The 17,415-nt window shown below is 48.5% G+C and overlaps 1 protein-coding gene across 2 annotated transcripts in view; it reads right to left on the bottom strand.

Annotated features, from left to right (window-relative positions):
- The window catches only part of GRM7 (glutamate metabotropic receptor 7), a 273,711-nt gene extending 268,651 nt beyond the window's left edge, over positions 1–5,060 (bottom strand). Inside the window, exon 1 of one of the 2 annotated variants that reach the window (XM_086755674.1) lies at positions 4,503–5,060. In XM_086755674.1, the coding sequence (XP_086611800.1) occupies positions 4,503–5,060 (558 nt within the window). The remainder of the gene's footprint in view (positions 1–4,502) is intronic. The other variant, XM_086755675.1, reaches the window with a different exon arrangement.
- Between the last annotated feature and the right edge of the window lie 12,355 nt (positions 5,061–17,415).

Below are 17,415 nucleotides of genomic sequence, written 5' to 3'. Positions count from 1 at the left end.
TCTAGACAAAAATATTGCTCAAGTGTGCTAGTTCTCAAATACCAGCAGCAACCCGAGTCTCCCCATGGCAGGTACAATGCAGTCAGTTAAACCGGGAGAACTGGGCGCTTACTGCCACCTCACAAAGTCAAGCTCAGCGGGAAGGGGTTCAAAAGGAGCCTCTGGCTTTGCACCCAGGACCTCTACAAACGGAGACCTTTGGGCCTGTATCCCACGTTCTTGTGGGAAACTTAAACCCGATCAGTTTGCAAATGCTTTTGCTGCAAAGGGTCGACAGAAACTGATAAAATGAGCAGGATGAAATTAATTACAAAACAAACACTTCTGAAAAATCTCCTGAAATCACGGGATCACACGTTCCATAAAGCGACTCTCGTACAGCCCTCAGCCTTCTTCCCCGTGACCGTGCTGGAAACCCAGCGGGAACAGGCACGATGGCTGCCGAGAGCCAAACGCAACTCACGGAAGCCGAGACAGCACCACCACCTCCACCGATGCCCACCGCCGCTCTGCCAGTCGCAGCCTGCTGACACCGGCGGCTCCCACCGCTTCGGCAAAGAAGATAGCCTTGGAAAACACACAGCCTTCTCCAAGGAAATAAAAGAAGCATCCAACTCAGAGCTGTGCTTTTAAGCTGTGTTCCTCTCCCAACAATCACATTTCTACCAGCTTCGCTGTGGCCAGAGCAGAAGGCAGGATTGCAACCTGCACCTTCCTCATCTAGTACGAAGGCACCCCCAGAAGGAAACAGAGCGCAAAGCCCCCAAGGGACGGAAGGGAAATGTCAATTTACACCCCCAGTCTCCTCCTGCTCCTTTATCCCACGCTGGCTTCCAAGAAGTTCCCAGAAGGGGCTTGGGAACCCACCCCTGTGGGCACAGCCCTGGCTGATAAAAGCAAAAAGTTATTCAGAGAAGAAAGTGCGATTGTTGATTGACTATTTAAAATCACATCCACTGAGGACAGAAACCTGAAGCAGTAATTAGTTCATTATTAAAGCCTGTAATGAGAAGTCTGTAGTTCTAAGGGAGTCCAAAAATTAGTTTTCCAGTATAAAAAAAGAAATCGGCGTGCTGATATTCCCCACATTGTATGGTTCTGCTCCCAGAAAAGATGGAACAGATGAAACAGTTGGCAATTTCTTTTCAGCATAGTTACTGAATTTTGTGGAGTTAAATTTGTAAGGAAAGCTATGACACTGTGAAGTAACAATATTTCTTACAGTGCAAAACTAGCAGCCTCAAAACACATTGCCTTGAACTCCCTGATGCACTTGGAAACAGCTTTCCAAATTGTTTCTGTTTTATTTTGGACCAGATATTTAATTTACAGCCGGCACACTACTTACTGGCATGCTCTAATAGAATTGTATTTTGGAAAAGTGACTGTATTTGACATATTTGAATATTCATGCATTTCTGTCTCCACGGTCCACCGCACACGGTATCATCCTTTCCGTGGCATCCATCCCAGGCCCGGCAGCAAAGACCTGGGCCCACGGCACTGGGCGACACACCTACCCCTCACAGCCCGGCTCCCAAAATCCATGGCTCAGCAATCCCTCCCGGCCCCGGGCAGGGATGGGGCACAGCCCTGGGAGAACGGGAGGTCCTGTCCATGGAGGGACCTGGTCCCACATTAACTCCTGCCAGGGCATTGGCCTCCTCACTTCTGAAGGTAAATAACAAAGAGATGGAAAAAAAAAAAAAGAACAAAAAAAAAAATCCACCAGAGGCATCCCCAGGTCCATCCCTTCCAAGGTACCATTGCCAAACTGGAGAGAGCTCGTCTGCGTTGTCTTCAAAAGCCAGTCAACCATCCGACTGTGCCTCGGTACGTGTCAGGCGTGGGGTCAAACTTGCTGCTGAGGATGGGGATGCTCTTGAACGCTTTGGCCCGCGGCTGGGATGCTCTTGAATGCTTCGGCTAAAGCCACTCATGGAAGGTCCCACACAAAGTTCACAGCAACGACAGGCGCCGAACTGAGGTGTAAAGCCTCCCCCTTCCTCTACGCCCTGCGCTTGTGCAGGGCAGCTGTGCCTTTCAGTAGCTGTAATTTTGGAAGATAAATCGTCACATGTGGAATCATAGATGTAGACCCTTCGCATCATTTTTTTACCAAAGGAAAGCTTCCATGAACCTTCAAACAGCAGTTCCACGGCGGAATTCCAACCGGAGAGCCTCCGTACCGTTCTCCCCACCTGTTGGGGTGAGCTGACGATGCTCCCAAACCTCTGCGCCAGACTGCGAGCAGACAGGCGAGCTGCACGGAGAGGGATTGTATCTTCATATGCAGAGAGGAAGATGAATAGCCTAAACACCACCCATCCTGGAGAGAAAGCCCCTTAAGCATCAGTAGCTGGCTGAGGAAACCCCACCCTGCTCTGTATGGATATTATATATATTTTTTTTTTCTCCCTGCAGTAAAGTAGGGTACAAATACTTCTCTTCCAAGATGCTGTCAGAGAAATGCAAACACTAGTGAGTAAGACTTCTTTGCAGAGGCCTCCACAGATGGAAAGAGTTTCAGCCACAAGATGCTCGGGAAAAGCCAGTTTGGGCACAAAAATAAGCATTCGAGAACCAGTCACCACCACCACCGTCAGTAAAACCTACGGCGAGCCACGAGCCGGCTGCAACAGCTCACGCAATTGAGAAAGTGTTTAGGTTAACGGGGTTTTGCAGTGGGGTAGTTGGCTGGGTTTTTTTTCTTCCCGACAACTTACAGCTTCTCACCCGCCTCCACGCAACAGTGCGTAGTCGCTTAATAGGTCCAGTTCTCCTCCTCTCCCTCAAAATAGTTCCTTCTCTCTTATTTCCCTCTGGCTGGGCCGTGTTCTGAACTGTGCTTTGAGGGAGCAGAGGGCAACAGGGAACAACAGTTTTATTGCATGAAAAATGTGCTCAAAGGAGGCAGGATGGAGCTGTACAATACATATTCAGTGAAATCTCTCACAGTATGTACCAGTTCCTGCTCTCTGGGTGATTTGGTTAAAAGCAATTTTGAACAGACGCTTAGTCACAATACATTACAATGTTTGGATTTGTAAAAACATCCCTACATGCACAAACTGCCCAAATGTCTTATTTTCTGCGAGCCCCATTACGTAACGTACCACCAAAGATCTTTGCAGGTATTGTGGCACCGTACAAAAGGCTCCCAGCGCCCAGGATTCCCCTCTGAACCAGAGCTCGGCACAGAGCGCCCGGGATTTGCTCAGGAGTGAGACCCAGCACGGAGCAGCGGGCCGATTTCAACCCCCTGCCCGGTGGGAGCCGACAGCGGACGCGCATCCACCAACCCTGTACACCAGCGGAACTTCAGCACCGCTCGTATCCCACCAAGCCCCTGGGCTCCAGCTCAAGCAGAACATGAGATCATCTGCTTTGCAGCCCGGGAAGGGGTGGTCGCAACGTGAGGAGTCTCCAACAGAAAGGAGCAGAGCGCACCCGGCGATGCCCAGCTCGCTGGCACACGCAAGCGGGGCTGCTCGCTCGTTTCGATGCGAAGACCCACACGTTGAAGCCGCACGGATTGTTAGCGATTCAGCGCATCGCTGGACCCAGCAGCAGCACAAGTCGCATTTTAATTCGCCGAGAGGGGGAAGCGAGTGAGAAAAACAAACCCAGATCCTTAATAAAAACAAACCCAGATCCTTAATGCTTTTTTTTGCAGGGAAACAGACGGGACCGAGTCCGGCTGGGCTGTGCGAAGGGAGGTGATGGGAGAAGGCGCATCGCCCGATTTGGCCGTACTGGGCATCGACGGCCAGATGGGAACAAGGAGTAATGACAGCAGAGAGCGGATTTGCTGTGAAAACCTCACAAGTTTCCAGCTGGGAAAAGCGGGGGAATCTCTCCGCCCGCTGCACAAAAATAAAAATAAACCCCACCACCACCACCTTCCGCATGCGAAGGCGTAGGATAGGAAGCGAGAAGCCCGGCTGCTCCCCGTGCATCTGGTGGCGGCTCTGTCGTTGTCACCGCAGCCGCGATCGCTGCCGGGCCCCGGGGGACCCCCCCCTACCCCCGGGGTGGGGGGGGGGGGGGCAGACCCCGGCTCAGCCTCGTGCTCGGGGCGCCGGAGGAGGGCAGGGGGATACGGGAAGGGGGACAGGAGAGGGCAGGGCTCACGCACACGCGATTTTTTAATCCCCCACGCAGGGGGCTGGGTGGCCAGCGCAGCCCCATCTCCGCGGAGTGATGCCCGGGGAAAGACCCCCCCGACCCCCTGCCCACGCACCGCGCCGAAATCTCATGCGCGAAGCCCGTCCCGAGCCATCTTTAACGCAAGCCCATCTCAATCGCCGCCTTTTTATTCCCCCCCCTTTTTTTTTCCTCCTCCTTTCCCTTCACGGCTTGCCTTCCCGCAAACGGGGCGATAAATCCCGAAAGCGCCCTGCATCGCGGAGAAGGCAGGCGGGGGAGGACGCCGAGACTGAGGGCGGCGGGGATGGGGACGGGGCACCCCCAAGCCCCTGCCCGGCCCCGCGCTGCCCTACCTGGAAAAGCCGGAGGATGTTGGCCACCATGATGGAGACGGAACTTCCCGACGCCCCGATCACTCCAACTACTTTCTCCGGCTTGACGAAGACGGGCGGCTCGCCGTTGGTGCACCTCACGTCGGAGGTGTCCTTCTGGATGAGCGCCTGGACGAAGGTGAGGGACTGCTCCAGCGCGTAGGTGTCGCGGGAGCAGGTGTCCAGGATGCGAGCGCCCAGCGTGACATTGGGCAGCAGGTCCGGGTCGCTGTTGATCTGGTCCAGGGCGTAGAGCATCGCCTCCAGCCTGTGGATGCCGTTCTCCTTCTTGATGTCCCCGCAGGGCACGCCCGGGGGGCCCTTGGCGTGGACGGGGAAGAGGCCGCCCAGGGTGATGTCCCCTTCCAGCCGGATGGAATGGGGCGCGTACATCTCCTGGCCGCGGGCCGCCCCCGGCAGCAGGAACTCCAGCAAGCAGCAGGGCAACTTCAGCAGAGCCAGGAGCCGCAACAGCCGGACCATGGTGCTGCCGGTGCCACCGGTACCCGGGCGATGCCCCGCGATGCCCCGCGGCTTCATGCGGCCCGGGGCGGGATGGACGGGGTGGGGGGGGGGGAAGGGGGTGGGGTGGGGGGGAGCTCTGCCGCTCCCGCCCGCGCTGCCTCCGCCGCGCTCCGCGGCAGCAGGGCACTGGGGAGCCGCGCCGCGCCGCTGCCGCTTTAAATGGTGGCCGGGGCCTCTCCGCCTCCCGCCCCCTCGGCCCGCCCCGCCCGCCGCTGCGCAGGATGGGGCCGCGCTGCCGAGCCCGGGCCGGCGACGGAGCTGGAGCCGGCCGCAGACTGGGGATGGGCGGGGGGGGGTTTACAGGTGGCGCGGGGGCCGGGGGGACCCCGGGAAGGGGAGATGCGGGGCAGCCCCCGGAGCAGATCCGCAGCGGCCGGGAAGCGGAGCCGGGCGCGGGGATGCGCGGCTGCGGCGGCTCGGGAGCACCTGCGGAAGGCGCCTCCCGGGGTCTGGCCCCGCTGGACCAACACCCCCCCTCCTCCTCCTCCTCCTCACCCCCCTCCCTGCGCTCGGGCGAGCGGGGGGGTACAGCCGGTGCCTCCGAAGCTGCCCCCCAGCCCCCCCGCGCGGGAGCATCCCAGCCGGCCCATCGCCTCAAAACCGGCCATCCGGCTGTGGACCCGGAGGGGAGACCCCCCCCCGATACACACCCCCCCGCCCCCCACCTCACCCCCGCTAAGGTGGACACCAGAGCCGCTGAGGAGGAGGAGGAGGAGGAGTTTGGCTGTAAGCCCGCACCCCCAAACCCGAAGCGATGCAGCTGATCCCGTTCCATTTTAAGATCCCAGACTCGTTTTTGTTCGGCACACCCCAGTGTCAAGGATGCTGGAACGTCCTGGTTTTGTTCCCTTCATCCCAAAACTGAGCCATCCAGAGAGACACCACATGTTGCCGTTCCCCGCTGACCAGCAAATCCCTGCCCTGCCCCATTCCCAGTTCAGTACCAAACACAGCACTGGCACCTGGTTCCTGCCAGACAAAGCACGTTTTTTTTGGAGAGAACCTTTAATTCCTCCTTCATAACTACCGGCTCCGGCGTAGCAGTTGTTCGTAGCTTGGCCCCTCACACGCACCGGCCCGGCGATACGCAACGCGCGGCCGTTCAGTCTGCCTGGTCCGGCTGCAGCCCCGAGGTTCTGCTCTGATAGACAGCTATGGTGACTGCTTAATTCCAGCACATTATATTTCAGTGAAGTCACAGTAACACAGGTGTTACTGTTGCAGCAGTAAAAAACATCCGTAAAAACTGATGGTTTTTATCTGTTTTGGCCCAGTCGAATTTTATCTCACAACAATGAAATGTTGCAGCGCAAGTGGTCTGCCAGGCGCAAGTGGCTTCACAGGTCGGGTCTCACCTGAGATGGAGCTGGCTAGGGGTTAGTGGCACATCTTCCAACAATTATTTAGGCATTTCAATGTCTTAAAATCTCTATATTTTTTAAATTGTGTCCTTATGATATTTTTCAGCTTTTTTTCCCCCTTTCCCTTGAACGGTGGTTCTCTGTGTCCATCTGTATTTGGCAGAAGTTACTGCAACCACGATTTCCCAACTGGTGCTGTTCAAACACCACCACCACGGGAGAAGGTGTGTGCGTGTTCCTGGAGCGGCAGCAGCACTGGACAGACATAGCAGGGCAGAGGATTTTCCAGCAGGGCTAGGACACGGCATACATAGCATAAACAACAATATAAGCAGCTGGAGTTCTCCACTGGAAAATATCGTTTTGGGGCTTGGGACCAAAATTTAGTTTTTACATGGACTGAAAACATTGTAAGGGACTATTTCATTGTAATCTGGGTGTCGTGGTCCAGCTTGTGCCATCACCCAGTTTACCAGTTTTGTTGATTGCTGGATGAAAGCACAGCTGTCCTGAGGAACCCGCCCTTGTCCACCACCGCCATCCCAAGAGCGGAGAGTTCATGTGTGGAACAGGGCACCCACTTGCTGGGGGATTCACAGGTGCTGGTGGCTTGGCTGCTGGCTCCCCACAGCCCCAGGGTTGGACACCCACTCCTCTGCCAGTCCAGCTGCAGCCTCCCCAGTGCCCATTTACTGTCCCTCGACACCCAGACCCATCTTAACTTTTTACGCTGTTTCATCTGCTGCACGGCGTGAGCGATTTCCTTCTCGGTAACATCACCTCCATCCCCCTTTTACATCCAAACGCTCACAGTTAACGTGTAAGCCCTTCAGCGTTTATTTACCTCTTGCCCACTTCAAGCTCCTCTTTGCAAATCTTGGCTCCATTTATTAGTACTAAAAAAATCTGACTCTAGTGATTGTAGAGAAGAGTTTGCAAGCATGACTCAAGTTTGCCTTAAGTGCTCAAGATTCAGCGAGGTTGCAAATATAAGTCATCCTTTCTAATAAATCTCATTGTTTTGCAGGAAGCTACCTTATGATTCCGAAAGCCTCCTCTCTTTTTTATTTTTTCCTTTGGGCAAATCTGCCGTTACATTCAATATGTTTATCCTCTCAAAATTACAGAGAGCCCATCTGCTGTCTACTTCATCCTCCTTTTCCTCACACCCTGGTCTATCTAAAAAATTAGTCTACGTAATTCCATGGCAGATTCCCTCAGGGTACGCAGGAAACAGCACGGTTGATCAAGGCGCACCCAGGGTCCATCCTAGCCCAGCATCTTGCCTTGGCATTGCAGCAGACGTGTCAGAAGTGAAGGCAGGAGCTCTGCAGTGTGCAGGTGTCCTTAATCTGTTCCCACCATAAGTCTCATCCTGGGCTGTCCTGTATAGAAATTGGTTTAAGCCCTGAAGCATGAAAAATTGTTCTAATTCCATTATGAAAATTGATATAGTTAATAATGACTCTGGATATTCTTGATATCCGTAAAAGTGCCCAGGCCCTCTTCTGCTCTGGCTAAGCCCTTGGCTCCGCTGGCTTCCCGCAGTGATGAGTGCCACCCTTTAATTGGACGTTGCCTGAAAAAAAACCCCTCTGTTTGTCAGTTTTTGATTTCCTGCCTTTTAGGTTTAACTCCTAAAATAGCTGGTGATCTCCCTTTCCTCGTACCTGATCTCCATCCACCATGTGCAGCCAGTTACCTGCATTCAATCTGCCCCTCTCCAACAAGAACCTAAATATAATGGCCTGTGCATCTCTCACCGCTGATTTGGCTTCAGAGAAGCATTTCATTCTGGTTTGGATTGCCGAATATCTGGAGGGGAGACGACACTGGCTAAATACCACCATGAGGGTACCACACCTGCCCTGCGTGACAGCCCCTGGCCCACTGAATTTAAAAAAAAAAAAATTCTCTGCTCCCTTACGGTCCACCAGAACAGCTACACCGAGTGGGTTCAACGAGAGGTTCCTGAGCAAAAATGAGATTGCGTCCGCTCCAGGCTGAACGCGCCCACTCCTAGAGCCATCAGTGAGAACTGCGAGTTACAACCCGCTAATTCATGTTGAAGTTGTAGCCCTGATCAGAAACGGCTCCCAGAAAGCAGTGTTATTAGAGTAAACCAGCATTTTATGTGTTTAATGGGAATATTGACAGAAGCGTATGGGAATGGTGGGAAAGTTACTTCAATGTGACGTTTTGTATTTCACTTCATAACTACTCATTCCTGCATTATAGCAAATTCCCAGCACAGGCCACTCGCTGAGTTCCTGGGAACGCTCTCTTTGGATGCCCTGGGCCAGCCATGAGAGCCCTGCGCTCACACCAGCACAAAGAAACCTGACGAAACAGCACAAAACTTCACCAAAAAAAAAAGAAAAAAAAATAAAAACATCCCCCAAACCAAAAAACCAAGCCCCATCTTTTTAGCCAGGGAATTTGTTTAGAAGTAAACAGTGGTTAAACACATCCAAAAGCACATTCAAAAACATTTCTCCACTTGTCTGTCAAACAAGAGCGTGCGTTCAGCCAAATTGCCGCTGGATAAGCAAAGATTTTGCCAGCAAGGAATCGGCATCATAGCTGGCATCCTTCAGGGCAGCTCCGCAATCTCCATCGCAGGAGGCTCTCACCCGCGTCTTCTTTCAAAGCCGCTGTGTGATTACACGTTGCTTTTATGTGGGCAACTGGCAGGGTGAACAGAAAATTGGGCTGCAACCGACCAGCAGAAGCAGAACAAAGAGCAGAAAGGAGAAACAAAAAAAATATTTCACATTTTGGTAATGTGGCATGATGCTGCCATGCCCGGCTGGAGGTCATTTTGCACAACTGTAAGGGATGCGGTACAAGCAATTAATTTGTTGGGTGAAGGCAGCGTTGGGATAGCAGCCAGAGCTCCTGCTTATCTGGCCTTCAGAAAATAATGAATTTTTGGAGCAGAGGCTGGGGAAAAACTCTGATCCTTACCTCAGCGCTTTGCTGTTGCTGTTTACAAAGAGAAGGTGTCAGTGTGGCTCTGGTTTCCAGGGGGGACTGGGCAGCAAATGCTCTTCAAGGATGGAGTAGCTTGGAAATCTTGCTAGATCTTACTTTATATAAGATTTAAAAATATTTTTATATTCTATTATCAATTATCAAATGATATCCCATTAAAATATGTTCTAAATGCTAAGTAAATTATAATTTATAGTGTATGTTAACTTAGTAAATACAAACTGTGTTATGGGTTATTCCCAAGTCTGTGAAAAAAAAATGCCGTGAATACTTCGTGCTAAAACATGAAGGATCTGGGCCTGATTCTCTGTTGCAGTGCGCTGGTGTGAGCTCATATAAAACCAAAGCAGTGCAGCTCTGAAGAGAAACATTTGTCTTTTTTTTTGATGCTTGAAAAGCTCCACCAACCTGCACGCACACACAGTTATTTTCCATTTTCAGCCTCCTCCTGGGCCCTGCCTCCTGTGCTCAGGCTGCTGCGGCTCAAAAAAGGAAAAGGCTCTGGGAGGAGGAGAGAGCCCTTGGCCGTACGGGGAAGCCGATCTGTTAGATGCAGTGACCAGTCCAAGTCCTTGATGGAGAGGATTCCTTCCTCTCCGGCATCGGAGGTGGATCACTGTGGTGCTGGCCGACGCCATGAATGAGAGGGACCCCACAGCTAACATGGGGTGAGGGTCCCCACTGCAGAGTCCCCAGTGCTCCAGGACCCATGGGAACAGGCACGGCACGGGGCTGGAACCACCACCATCACATCCCTGGGTCCCTTCCCAAGCACGGACTTCTCCCATGGGGAACGACATGCTTTGGTGTGGGGACGGAGGAGCACTCACCGTGCTCACAAGGCACATACCACCAAGGTGTAGACCCTTCAGAAGTTCTCCACAGTGTTAACGCAGGCTCAGTGCTAAAAGAGCAGCTGTAACAGAAGGTGCCGGTGCACAGCAACAGCTCTTATTTTTGCCGTAGCCTACGCTATGAGATATCGTATCCTGCACATTAGGAGCTCAACGCACTTGGAAAGATAATTTTTGATAATACTATTACAAAAATAATCACACTGCAAGTTTTTGCAAGTGCAGAGATGATGAATTTTGTAATTTTTGTCGATATAAGTTATGTAAAATACCAACAGACAAATATCTAGAACCCACAGGATAACCAGGGGAAAATATTGTCAACGAGTGTGGGGCTCTTTCTTTGGGTTTTCAAACTGCTGTGGTCTCCATCAAAAAGACAGTTTCAGAAATGTTCAAAACTGAAATCCAAATTTTTCTAAATACCAGCACGCGCTCATCTTTAAAGCCAAACTTGCTTTATTTTGGAAAACCAAACGTTATGAAACAATCCCATCTATTTAGTGTGTATTTAGGAAAAGGAGTCCTGTACGGGGCTCGGGTACCACCTGTCCCACTGCCAGGGACAGACAGAGATGGGGGAGGGAAGCCCTTGCTCCTCCCGAGAGGGAATTTTGGGTCAGTTCCGAGCAATTTCCACTTCCTAAACGGGAACTCCTCTTGCTTTGGTGCAGGAGCAGGCTTGAGGCATTTTTCCCCCCAGACCACATGAAACGCTCATCCCCCTCAAAGGCCCTTCCATACCCATCCCCTGGCTTTGAGAGCCATCCAAGCATTTGAGAGGAATGGGTCAATCAGTTACGCAGGATACACTTTAGAACTGCCCCTTTGAGGTCACAAATATTTCACTCTATTAGACAGGCACTTCAGCCAAATCATTAAAATCACTGTGATCCACAGAGAACAATAACTTCTCTTTTATTCACTTATTATTCTCTTGGTTTCTGATCTACCAAGAATATTTTGATTCACTTAATGCTTGGAACATCTCCTCCAATGCTGAATTAAAAATGAAGGAATTGCACATTCACGATAATTAAATAAGATGGCTTTCTCAAAATAATAATAGTTTTGTAAAGTCAGACAATGAACTGAGATTTCTAAGGGACAAAGTGACATTAAAGATACGGGCAAGGCTGGCGGAGTCACTCACGATGCTCTTGAGCATCTTCGTCCTCCCAGTCATGAGCGCCCCATTCCTGTTCTTTACAGCTTTGCCTAATTTTAAGAAAAAAGTCTTTAAAACTATTTGGCTGATTTTTTTTTTTTTTTTACCAAAAGAATTCAAGCAGAAAATGGTTCATCTATTTCTGAAAAATACCTTTAACTGGTAACGTTTGTACCAGCCCCCTGGTCAGGGCATGGCGTTTGGTCCCCTTCAGAGGAGCCCAACGCATAACGACCATGCTCCTAGCACCGAGCAGAGCCAGGCACGCAGCACCCATCCACACACGAAACCGGCCTTTCCATCCCCCAGGTCACAATGTTGTGACCCAGCTGCAGTGGGACCACGCCCTCGATGCCTCCCAACGGGCTGCTGAGACGCTCAGGGCAGCCGAGGCATGATGAGAGGAGAGGAGAGGGAATTTTTCTTGCATAGAAGTTGCAGGCATCCTCCTCCTTCCAGCCTTCTGTTTGAGTATTTCCCTGAAAAAGCCACAACGCCTACTGAAAAAATGACATTAAGAATGCAGAATCCACCATTGACAACGCCAGAACCGTGATTGCTTCCTCAGCCCATTCTGCACATGTTGTGACGTAGCCTTTAATTAAACAATCAAACATGACTTTGTTTTCTGCCGAGCCCCTACCTCATTCAGCCCGCAGAATAGGCAGCGCTCCCTCAATCAGCAGTCATTCAACCGCCGCTTTATCCTCAGCCTTCAGCGAGTGGCCCCAAGACTCCTCCTGCAGTGTGCTCCCCGCACACTGAGTCAGAATTAATAACTTTCTCCTGGGTTTTTCTGTCTTGATCATCGCTATAGTGTCTGAGTGTTTCAAAACCAGTAATTTATTTTCACGAGATAAGTGATATTATTATCCCTGTTTACAGAACAGCTACTGGTCAACAGGCTCAGAGCGATTCAGATAAAAATACCCTTGATTTTAGGTGCCCCATTTCAGTTCTGTTTGATTTGGTGGTTTTTTTGAGACTTGCTGTCTATAATCTCATTTTTAAGAGCTGGAGGCTCTTTGCGTGCGCCGGGCGCTGCTCCCCCGCGCTCTGTGCTGCAGCCGCCAGCCCGGGCACTGCCAGGGCAAAGCCAAACACGTTGGGATGGGCAGAGCCGGAGCCACCTGAAAATGAGTCTCACACAGTTTTGCCATTGCTGCCCAGAAATAATTAATTTTTCTTGGTAGTAGGGTGCACAGAACTGTGCATAGATGATGAGATGTGTGACTTTGCCTGTACAAAATACGGGTCAGAAAGGTTTTGTTTGCAAAATACTCGCGGGGGTTCCTGAGCCCGCCAGACAGTTCACATCAGAGTTGAAAACTCAGGCACAGTGTCATAACCACGTGCAGCGTTTTCACACTCACACTTTCCTGAATTTAAAACTGTGTCCTTTTTAAAATTTAATTATTTTCATTTGAATACAGAGAGGCAGCTTACCGCAGAAAATAAAATTGCAGATGTCATTTAATAAATTTTGTTGCTTGCTTGTTTGTTTAATAAAGATTTACAGAAAACTTAATTTCATCTTAAGAAGGAACATATCTGCAGGGGCTGCTGAACACCCTCACCTTTGTAACAGCTCAGACCCCAGCCAGCAGGAAGCCCCTCCATCACTGGTCGCTGTTGGCTACCTCTACGCAACGCGCTCTTGGTTGAGTCCCCACTGAGCAAGGTGTCACGCTATCAAATGCTGTCACAGCTGGCACTCCTCTTAATTAGACCTGACAAATCTCAATAATGAATCATTGAGAATGTGAATTAAGCATAAAATAAAGCAAACAGCAAGAATCTTATGTAATTCTTCCTACCTCAATGGCTGCAGAAATTGAGTCATGAGATTGTTTTGGAACTTTTCATGACAGAAATCAGGAGTGCTCCTTGCAAATTAAGTTTAAATTTTTTTTTCAAGTCTCTTCACGGCTGTACACTTTTTATAAGAGTGTAGATCTTTTCCTCATCTGTTTTATTTATTCCCTTGATGTTGCTCCCATTTAATATTCTAGAAAGTCTGGTCTATGCGAGATTTTATCCCTGTGTACAACAATGGGTGAACTCCAGCAAAATGCATCGATGATCCAGTCTCCCCAGCTAATGAGATCAGATTCTTTTCTGTTGATGTGGTTTTATGTTATAGATTTTTACCTTTATTTATTTGCTTTGATAGACTGAGTATTAAATAATCCTGGCTTTTTCTCCTTCTTTGGTACTTAACCATGACTTTCTTTTCTGCTCTATGATACTCCATTCTAAAGCGAATCTCTCCCCTGGCTTTGCCTCTCTCAGGATTTGCCCTGTGGGTCACTACAGTGTGGTCTGGAGCCACAGGGTTTAGATCAGGGTCAACCTGCTGTGAAGAAGCCTTCTTCCCAGTCCTTTCCCCCTCTTCCTCTCCAGAGTCCTGTCAGTTGTCCATGACAGCCATTTGAAAGCACTTGTAAACAAAATCAAGATGTACTCCAGGCTGTGCTCATAACAGATCCTCAAATACTGAGATTTCTGCATCTCAGGTGAGAGCCTAGCAGTTTCAGAGTGCTCCCTCTTCAAGACTCACTGTGTTTTCCACAGGAAAAAAAAAAAAAAAAATCTTTTACAGTGACTGGAAGTACCTCCATCACCTGTGAGCTGCTCTCCGATGACACATTTTTGTTTGGGAGGGTTTGTTATTGTAACGATTGAAGTAAGATTTTTCAAACCTCATTTAGGAATTTGGAAAATGCAGGTGCTAAATTTCCTCTCTCCGGAAATCCTGGGCTAATAAGAGCTTTCTAGCCGGGTTTCTTGAGCTAAATGAGCATACAAAAGAAGCCAAAATAACTTGGAGCTACTGCAGAACAAAAGCAAACATTTCATTATTAAAACTCTCTCCATCCGGAGCAGCAGGACACGTATGGCTGCTCTAATAAGATCCGAGTGACACGGCTTCAGACGACGCGCTCCAAGGTGCCGGGCTTGCGCGTGAAAGTAGGTGAACTACTTTTAGATGAAGCACTGATGAGGACAGCTGGGTGGGCTGACAGTCTCGAAGCTGATCCACTTCCAGTGAGGTCGATGAAAACTCATTAATTTGAAAGATTGGACCATTAATTTGGAAGCTATTGACAGAGCAGTGGGAGCAGATCTGAAGAATTAAGTAATGCAAGGACAGAGGACATCCTTGCGGTCTTGTAACACGAGTCCTATAGCTAGGAACAAGCAGAACCAGGTTAAACCTGTTAAACGGGAGGTTAACTGGGCCACAAGTGATACGAAAAGACTGTCTGTTATCAATATTTTCACACCTAAGAGAAAATGGATTTTATCCTCAAACGGATGATCTTGCCGCTATCCACACGGCTGAATAGCGTTACGACGGCTGAAGATTCAACTCGGTACGAACCGCAATGCCCCGGGGTGAGACACGGGCGCTGGCTCAATACCTTCGCAGCAGTGGCAGCCAGACTGCCAGTATCCTGATGACTCACTTTGAGGTGCAGTTGTTGTTAACCAGAAACCTAGGGGAAGGTGGACAAACAGTTAGAAAAGGGCTGTTATTTAATACGGCATGGACAGAGTCGGTCGTGTCTGCACACAGCTGGCGTTTTCCAGCTTGCTGGCGCTTCAGTTTTGTTAGATGTTTCAGGTTAACCAAAACATTTTAAATATTTTCACTTCTTTTCTTAGAATAAAATGGAACCAAATATTATTTCTTACATTGTTAGGGCATTTTGTTGAAAAAAAAATATGTAAAAATGTAGATGTACTTGCCAACAGCTTTGGTAGGTATTGCTTTATTGTGATATGCGCAGCTGAAAACGAAATCCAATATGGATATTGGATCAAACCTTGTACTCTGTGGCAATCTAATTTTATCCTGACATGTTGATTGCTCGCTCTTCATCTGGAGTTGCTGTCCCAAAGGGTGCTAAATAAGATAAGCTGTATTTTTTTTTCCCCCTTGAGAAGATGATGTAAAACAACTTCAGGAGAACACTCAAGAACAACGCGGGTTTTGTTATTCACAAGACAGCTCCAGGAAAGGAAAAAATTGTAGCTGAGATTCTATAAACATAGATTGTACAAAATATGATGGAATTTTTTGACTAATAAAGCAGATAAAGCCATTGCAAAACAAGGGAATTGGGGCACACAGGGGCTTTTGAAAATCCCCCTACATTGCCCTCACTGCTTACTGTCAGGTGGGAAACCCTGAATTTCTTTGAAAAGCTGGGCTGTTGACACATGCCGTCTATGGACGAATGACACTTGGCAATACACAGCTCATAGACCAACAGAAGTCAAACCCAACATTTAGGTGCAGATTTTACCCATGAATTTTGAATTCTTTAAGAAAGGAATTTTTGCCAGATGTACATGCAACACATGCAGGAAGGGATGCTGAGCTCTGCTGCCGTGTATAACCCCAGCAAGGAGCAAAGCGTCAGACCTGAATAGCAAAAGTAACAAGGTCCCTTGTGAGCACGTTATAACCGAAGCAGAGACAAGGAGACACAAGACCCATGTCAGCCCAGAGGCATCATATCAGGCACAGGGTACCAGGAGAGACTTTGGGACACTTCACCCAGGTTGGAAAGAACGTCTCTTGCTCAGACATGTGTGTCTTAATAGAGACATTTTTTTTCCCCCATCTATTTCTGTTAGAAAGTGTAGAGCTTCAGCTCTGTGAAGTTTGAATACGAGCGGTCCTTTGTGGCAATAAGATCCCCGTCCAATCTCTCTGCACCTCTAACCTAGGGGTCGTGGGTTCAATCCAGCAAATATTTACGTGCATCAATCCTTCTAATGAAAGATGAAAAAAGAATGTCAATATTTACAGGATCAAAACATGGGGGTTAATTTTCTTGTAAATATTAAAGAACAAAATCAAACACAAACTTGCCATCTCATTAAGGAAATACCATTTGCACCATGTGACTATTCAGTATTTCTTACTGAACCTCGCTCACATGTAATAAATCCAAACTTTGAAGTGTTGCTTAATTTTAGCAACTTTTTTTTTCCTCTCGACCCAGATACAAACAAGATTTTACTATTGGGAAATGAAATGTTCGTGCAGCATTGCTAGTTTCCCTGTCATTTATTTTTGAATTAAAACAGGAGAGTTTTTCTTTTTTCTCTCTAATTACCCACCTTGATAGTGTTCTGCATTATCCATAAGTTCAGAAGTTTTCTTATATTCCTTCTCTGCTTTCTCTGTTAAGTTAGGGTATAACTCTGGCTAAACCCAATTGAAAATTTTAAAACATATAAATGGTGGCTCAGGAATTGGCATTAGTAGACAGGAATAAATCCTCATTTTATAAGGTTTTTATTAAAGGCAATTCAGTTTGAAGAAACTGAAAATGAAATTAAAAGAGCGACGCTGGAATGTATGTTAATTTCAGTTCGTTAATTTAATAGGGGGGGCAGCTGATGAGTGCAAAGCAGCGCTGCTGGAGACTCACAGTGTGGACTCCATTTCTAGCTCTGCCACAAACATGAAGAAAAATCAGTGTCCTGGATACAAAAAAAAAACCAAAATGTTAACTTTTCTTGTTGTTTAATTCGTTAGTATCTTTTCCTTTTCACAGCCTTTGAGGAACAAAAAAAATAAAAAATAGGATTTTGGAGAAAATAATGAGTAAAAGGCAGTGAAAATCAGGGAAGCACTTAAGGAGGATAAAAAAAAAAAAAACAAAACCAAAAAACCTTCTGTGTTTCTTCTTGCACTTTCTTCTTAACTTTTACATTTGCACTTTGTTATGTCAATAGTAAGTTTGTCACATAAGGAAGTCTCCCATCAGCAGAGGATGGATTCCCAAGGGACAAAGCTTTCACCGTGGCTATGACAGGGCAGACAAGGCTGCCAGACGGCCTCTAGCTTGGAGGAAACCACCTGAGTTTTCATGAGGTTTTGTTTTGTTTTGTTTTTTTGCTAAACAAGACATTAATTCCAAACATGAATTCCGATTCAAATCCATAGATCATCAACTTACCATCAAAGGAAT

Source organism: Chlamydotis macqueenii, chromosome 10 (genome assembly GCF_036417535.1).
Source record: "Chlamydotis macqueenii isolate bChlMac1 chromosome 10, bChlMac1.mat, whole genome shotgun sequence".
In the NCBI taxonomy this organism is placed as follows: domain Eukaryota; kingdom Metazoa; phylum Chordata; class Aves; order Otidiformes; family Otididae; genus Chlamydotis; species Chlamydotis macqueenii.
This window is presented reverse-complemented; position numbering and strand designations above follow the sequence as displayed.